Source organism: Varanus komodoensis, unplaced genomic scaffold (genome assembly GCF_004798865.1).
Source record: "Varanus komodoensis strain SLA01 unplaced genomic scaffold, ASM479886v1 scaffold405, whole genome shotgun sequence".
Taxonomy (NCBI): domain Eukaryota; kingdom Metazoa; phylum Chordata; class Lepidosauria; order Squamata; family Varanidae; genus Varanus; species Varanus komodoensis.
Window position 1 is genome coordinate 11,994 of NW_025335949.1, and position 6,386 is coordinate 18,379.

General features: G+C 49.5%; 1 protein-coding gene across 1 annotated transcript in view; it reads left to right on the plus strand.

Moving 5' to 3' along the window:
- Window positions 1–5,722, plus strand: part of LOC123029756 (killer cell lectin-like receptor subfamily F member 1) — a 14,420-nt gene extending 8,698 nt beyond the window's left edge. The window contains exons 4-7 of the mRNA XM_044443034.1: window positions 1,957–2,070; window positions 2,673–2,830; window positions 3,949–4,058; window positions 5,020–5,722. Of these exons, the coding sequence (XP_044298969.1) occupies window positions 1,957–2,070; window positions 2,673–2,830; window positions 3,949–4,058; window positions 5,020–5,194 (557 nt within the window). The 3' untranslated portion in view covers window positions 5,195–5,722. The remainder of the gene's footprint in view (window positions 1–1,956; window positions 2,071–2,672; window positions 2,831–3,948; window positions 4,059–5,019) is intronic.
- The last annotated feature ends 664 nt before the right edge of the window (window positions 5,723–6,386 follow it).

Here is a 6,386-nt window from a genome sequence, read left to right on the forward strand (position 1 = left end):
AAAGTTGAATTCTATGAATGAATATGTATCAATAAATTATACAAATGAGTATGTCACTTATTTTGCCCGTTCTTTCTGTTTATGCTGGTTAGTCCCATTTTCCATGTCGGCAATCAGGAATTTTAACAAATGATGTGCCTAGAGACCTCTGAAGAGGCAATGATTCCTGCCTCCTGGTATCACACTAACTTTAGAAACATAGAGCGAGCCAGAAGGGGTCTCCCGGGCCATCTAGTCTGACCTCCGGCACCAGCCGGCTCCACTCCCGACATGCCCACCATGTGCATGTCCAGCCTATCTTAGAACACCCTCGCCGATGGGGCCTCAACCACCACTCGTGGAAGCCCATTCCACACCCTCGGGGTCCTAACAGTCAGGAAGTGCTTTCCGGCATCTAAATGGAACCTTGGTTCCCTGAGCTTTGCTCCGTTGCAGCGCGTCCTGCCTTCCTCTGCAGGGGAGAACAGGTCTCTACTCATCTCCGTGTGACATCCCCTCACATACCTGTATGCCGCCAACAGATTCCCTCTGAGTCTCCTCTTCTCCAGGCTGAAGAGACCCAGTTCCCTCAGTCTCACCTCATACCCCATCCCCTGCAAACTTACCACCAACCTTGTGGCCCTACGCTGCACTGACTCTAACCTGGCTATATCCTTTCTGTAATGAGGGGCCCAAAACTGAGCACAATACTCCAGTTGCAGTCACATCAGAGTCGTATAGAGTGGTAGTAATACCTCTCTTGATCTAGAAGCCACACTTCTGGCTATGCAACCAAGGGTGGTGTTCACCCTCTGAACCACTGCATCACACTGCTGACTCATGTTTAGCCTGCAGTCAACCAGTACCCCGAGGTCCTTTTCACAAGTGCTGCTCTCCAGCCTCTTGTCACCTAACATGTACTTATGACAGCTATTCCTATGCCCCAAGTGAAAGACCTTGCACTTATCCACATTGAACACCACCCCGTTATCTCCCGCCCACTTCCATAGTCTGTCCAGATCCTTTTGCATCTAGAGTACCTGCTCCTCAGTTGTGGTCAGAGGACAGAGCCCTGGGGGACCCTGCTTGTCACTGGCCGCCATCCCCATGATTCCCCGCTAATGGTTACCCTCTGCTTTCGGGCAGTCAACCATGCCCTAATCCACCGGACAGTGCTTTGGTGTATCCCAAAACTCCTCAGTTTCTCCACCAGGATATCATGGGGCACTTTGTCAAAGGCCTTGCTGAAATCTAGGTATACCACATCCACTGCATCCCCTCCATCTAACCATCTCAAAACCTTGTCATAGAATTCCACAAGGTTTGTCTGGCAGGACCTGTTTTTGCGGAAGCCGTGTTGTGTGGCTGTCAGCCTCCCTTCCCTATCTAGCATCACTAGATCTCTCTCTATTATGAGCCTTTCCATTGTTTTTCCTACAATGGATGTAAGGCTACGAGGTCTGTAATTCCCCATGTCCCTTCTACTACCCTTTTTGAAAATTGGGACTACTGATGCCACCCTCCAATCCTCTGAAGCTTCTCCAGTTCTCTTTCGTCTGGCGGTTCCTCTTTCATCTCCTCTTTTGTCTAATCCCTCTAACTACCTCTTTTCGCATCCATGGCGATGCTCTCCTCCACCTCCCCACCTTACTAACTAGAGCCATCGCCGGCTTGCACCTCCAAAACCTCCCTTTTGAGTTCCATCCACCCCTCTTCAACTCACTTACCTTCCAGTAACCTATCCCAGGGGAGATAGACTTTGATACAGTAGATGACAGAATCACCCATCATGTGCGAAGCTGAAAGGTGCCAGGCCTACATATATTCTAAGTCACTGTAGCTATGCTTTCCTGGGAAAACATGGTGTACTTTACTCATTCCTGAACCCAGCTATCCCTACTGTCTCCTGATTCTGGATTTGATGTGCAGGCTTAAATAATCATTGTCATTATTTAACACTGATGTGTGGGGTTGAAGTTTTACAGAGCAAGGGAACATCAAATGTCACCAATGGAACCAGCTGCCTTGTTGCGCCTGATCCTTGCTTGCGGCTGAAGCATTTTCTGTGCAGCTCTGCAGACAACACAGCAGGTAACTCATGCCTGGCTCAGGTGGTGCTCTTACCTCCATGCCTGTTTGCTAGGACAACCTGCCTGTCAGCCACTTAGCTCAGCATGGGCTGCTTTCCAGATTTTGCTTTTACAGACCTTCAAGACACCATTTTAAGAACGCAACTTGAGGTGTGTGGCTTCTTCCCCGCAGCAGGTCAGTGCAGCTCTTTTGCAGCAAACAGAACATGATGTGGCTGCCACCACTTCTTGCATACTGGGATGGAGAGAGCAATTCGGTTTCTTCTTCAAAGGTTCTCCCAATTTCTCTTTGGATCACACTGCAGAATAGGGTGAAGAAAACCTACAAAATTTGCAGGCTCAAACAGGAGCAACCTGTGGGACCCTGGGAGGGCAGGACAGCTGGGTGCCACTGGGAGGTCTGACAAGTTCATCAACTACATATGCCCCATATTGTGGTGTTTATGCCTTAAATTGCACACCACCCTGGGAGCCTGCAGGGCTATAGTATAATAATACTAAATAAATGTAATAATAAATAAATTTGAGAATGAGGGGGAGAGATGAAAACCTATCTTCATCTATACGGTGACTGCTTTCTTCTCTTCCTGTTTCTTTTTCCAGAGTTCACTAACGGCTGTAAATTGTGTCCTGTGGGGTGGACATTGCACAAAGACAACTGTTACTGGTTCTCTAAGGGGAAGAAAAACTGGACCCAGAGCCACAATGACTGCAGAGCAAAGAACTCTTCACTCCCTGTGCTTCAGACCCAGGAGGAAATGGTAAAGAGACCATTTCTCGGGAAGGTCTAGTGAACCTGGAATCTGCCTCTGCCAGGCTGGCTGACGCGGCTGGAGAAAGCTCAAGCAGCTTGTGGGGTGCAGCTGCGGTGTACTGACCTTGGACGAAGATCCCCCTTCCCATCCCTCTGCATGCATCTCAGTCCACATGTGATTGCTCCTTAACAGCACATCAATCTTGGGTTCACAACAAACACTTTAAGGCTCTTAGGCTGGCATCATTACAATAACTCTGCGAGGATGGTCAGTTGTATCATCTCCCAAGTGGGAGGACTGGCCCTGGGAGGGTACCTACCTCCCACCCACCCCCTGTGCATTGTTCAGGGCAGGGTGCAGCTGCAATTTAGTCTTCAATTAATCCAAGACAGGCCCACTGAACCTTACCATCAGTTCTGCCTTTGTCCCAAAGCTTCTTGGCCCACATCCAATAGACCCTGGAAAGGTCCTTCCTGTTCATCCATGTCATTAATACTATAGCTTCTGTATATCCTGAAGTGCTGGATCCTGCCTAATCATGGAACCTAAGCAAGGCCAGGCCTGGTAGAAATCTGGATGGGTGACCTCAATCTGGTGCACTGTCCAGAGAGCCCCAGCTATGGGTGGTATAGAAATGTACTATCATAATGCGTTTATTTTCCATCAGCCAGGAGCACAGAGGTTTGTGACATGGTCCACTTCTCTATTTTACCCTCGCAGCATGGCTGGCCCAAAGCCACCCAGTGACCTTCACAGACCAGTGAGGTCCAGAAGGCAAATCTGCCCCGTCCCTGCCCATCACTCTAACCACCCTGCCACGGATGGGGGCTGTGGGGACCACTGCCTTACCTGCTACCCCCAAAGGAAGCAGGTGCCTGTGCCAGAGAGTCATTACTGGTGCAGCAGATAAACCAGAGGAGAGCCTCCAGGGCTCGCTGCCTGCGGAGGCTACAGCACCAGAGCAAGCAAGGGCTGATCAACTGCCTATGCTGGATGGGTGGATGGCAGGAAACATGAAGGGAATGTAAGCAGAAGGTACACTGCCTCCATAGGATGGGACCTTGTAAGCCTAAGAAGATCACATTGCTGGGGATACCATAACCTACTTATTTGATCCATTCCAGGACTTCATAACAAAGAAGGCAGACACCGTGATTTGGTTGGGGCTCAGAACCAGCCACTCTGGAAGGTGTATCTGGGAGTGGGTGGATGGATCCCCCTTCAGGAAAGAACTGTGAGTACTTCTAAACATGAGCATGGTTAATAACTCTGATGGGATTACTTTTGGCTCAGGAATGCCCACAGCTAATGCCAGTGCTCAGATCTGCTCGCAGGCGTTTCTCTTTGACATGTGATATCCACGGATGCTGGTTCGGCTTCTGTGCTAACTTCAAGGCATTCTCTCTGGCTGCTTCAGAAGTTCTAGGGAGGAGCCCTGGAGCTGCAAACAGAATTTGGAACTGAACGCAAGGCCAAATTAAACACCGGTCCTTATCCTGAATTATCTGAAAATTACCACTGAGGTGCGATCAAGTAGCCCCACATTATCTGCACCCCGCACAGCATCCAGATGACTCCAGGCGGGCTTTCATGAGTGGTTGCCACAGGAGACAGAGGATACCATTGAAAGCAGAATGTCAGCTGTTTATGAGAGCCAGAAGTGGAAACTCTCAGTCATCTGTATCATGTTTTTTCCAAGCAGGCATTCATTGAAATAGGTTTCCCCTTTAGCTTTCCAAACCAGGTAAGGAACAGGGCACAAGCAAAGATCCTCCCCCAGCTGCAAGGTGATACAAACTTTTGTGCTGGCTGCAAGGGCTGGTGGGTGGAGCGTCCACACTCTTCCCCAAAGATGGAGCATTGTCTCTGATCTCAGTTGGGGTATCTGAAACAACCTATGGGCCCTCAGATATACGTGGTTGTTATGTACTGTTGTTCACTTGTGTGCTGGTGTGCCCAGGGAGCTGTGGCTATTGGGTGGTATAGAATTAGTACTGACACTAATGTCTAGGGGCCATTGCATGGCTTCGTGTTACTAAAGCTTATTTTTAATCCACTTAGTAACATTGTCTGGGTGCAGAAAAAGCTGCAAGAGTAAAATACAACTTGAACAACAAAAATTGCCCAGGTAAAACTAACAAAGATTGAAGCAGGGCCTCATTTGTTCTAAATGCACACTTTCCTTTATTCTGTAGGTTTTCTGTGTCAGGCCCTGCTGAAGAGCACAGCTGTGCAATGAAAAGAAAGAATGTGGTTGCCTCAGAGACCTGTAATGCTCTCTCTTCTTGGGCATGCAAGAAGAATGCTTTCCCGATACAAGCTCAGCCACTGAATCCACTGGCAGGAGTCAGCGGCCCCCTGCCTGGATAAGGGATTGGCTCCTTTCTGGGCCTGCAAGATCCCCCACAGTCCACGGCCGCCTCCCACCTCTGGAATGCTCTTCAACCCTCTTGCCATGAGCTCTTGCCACAGGCTGACCTTCCAGGATCCAGGATACGTTCACACTGAGAACAGGCGACTGTCACAAATCTCGGCCCTTTGGGGCACTCACAGAAAGGAAGCCACCATGGCAATGGGAACCGGGCGACTCCACTTGCCTGAACCCGGGGTGGGCACGCGGGGCCCTCTTGGCGTTTCAGCCCGCAGCACCCAGGGCCCCGGCCTCCCTCTCCATGGGCCATGCTGTTTAAGGCTGACAGGAGCTCGAGGCCAAATGCTCTGGAGGGCCACATAGCGCCTTCCCTGTGCTGCATTTCCATTCACAGAAATGAAAGGGTTAAAAGGAGTGCCGTGTGGATGAGTTGGGCTCTCAGATTCATATTATGTGTAGCAAGGGGGAACTGGACTGCCAATAAGTCTGACTTTCTTCATCCAAACACTGCCAAGTTTTCTCTCACACACAGAACTCATCGTTCCAAGGAAAACTCTTGCAAATACAGTTGCTCAGCTTGGATCATAAACAGCAATTGCTTTTTCCAGCTGAAGAAGAAGTGGCTTACCGGGCCTTGAGCTTCCATTCTGCAGGTTTTCAACAGACCAGGGAAGCCTGCATTTCCTCTTCCCTTTTGCTCTTGACCACAAATGAGACGAGCTTCTGCTTCCCTGACTGAGAATATCACTCACAGAAATGCAGGCCTTACAGAGGACTCTCTGAGGCACCATATCCATTATTTCAGAGCATGGCTCTACAGTTAGACAGGAGCTACAATTCCCCGTAGGGCTAGCCAGGAATATAGGGAGTTGTGGGAACTTTCCTTTTCTGGTATGCAGATATTGCAGCGGTAAAAGATAGAACAGACAAAAAAATAATGCAATAACTTTAAAGCAAAATCAGTAAGAATGGCTGGTTAGGTCAGGAAGTGTCTGGGAAGAAAAGAGTCAACAGGGGGCACCGAAAACAATTCAGTGCTGGTGCCTGCCTGACCTATGGACACACGGGATTCCTGGGAAATGAAGTGGCCACACTCAAGATGCTGCTCCGGGTTAACCCTAGTGGGGCCAGAGGTAGGAGGCCCAGGGATACACCATCAGAGGATCTCAGGACTGGCCAGGCTGGTAAGGA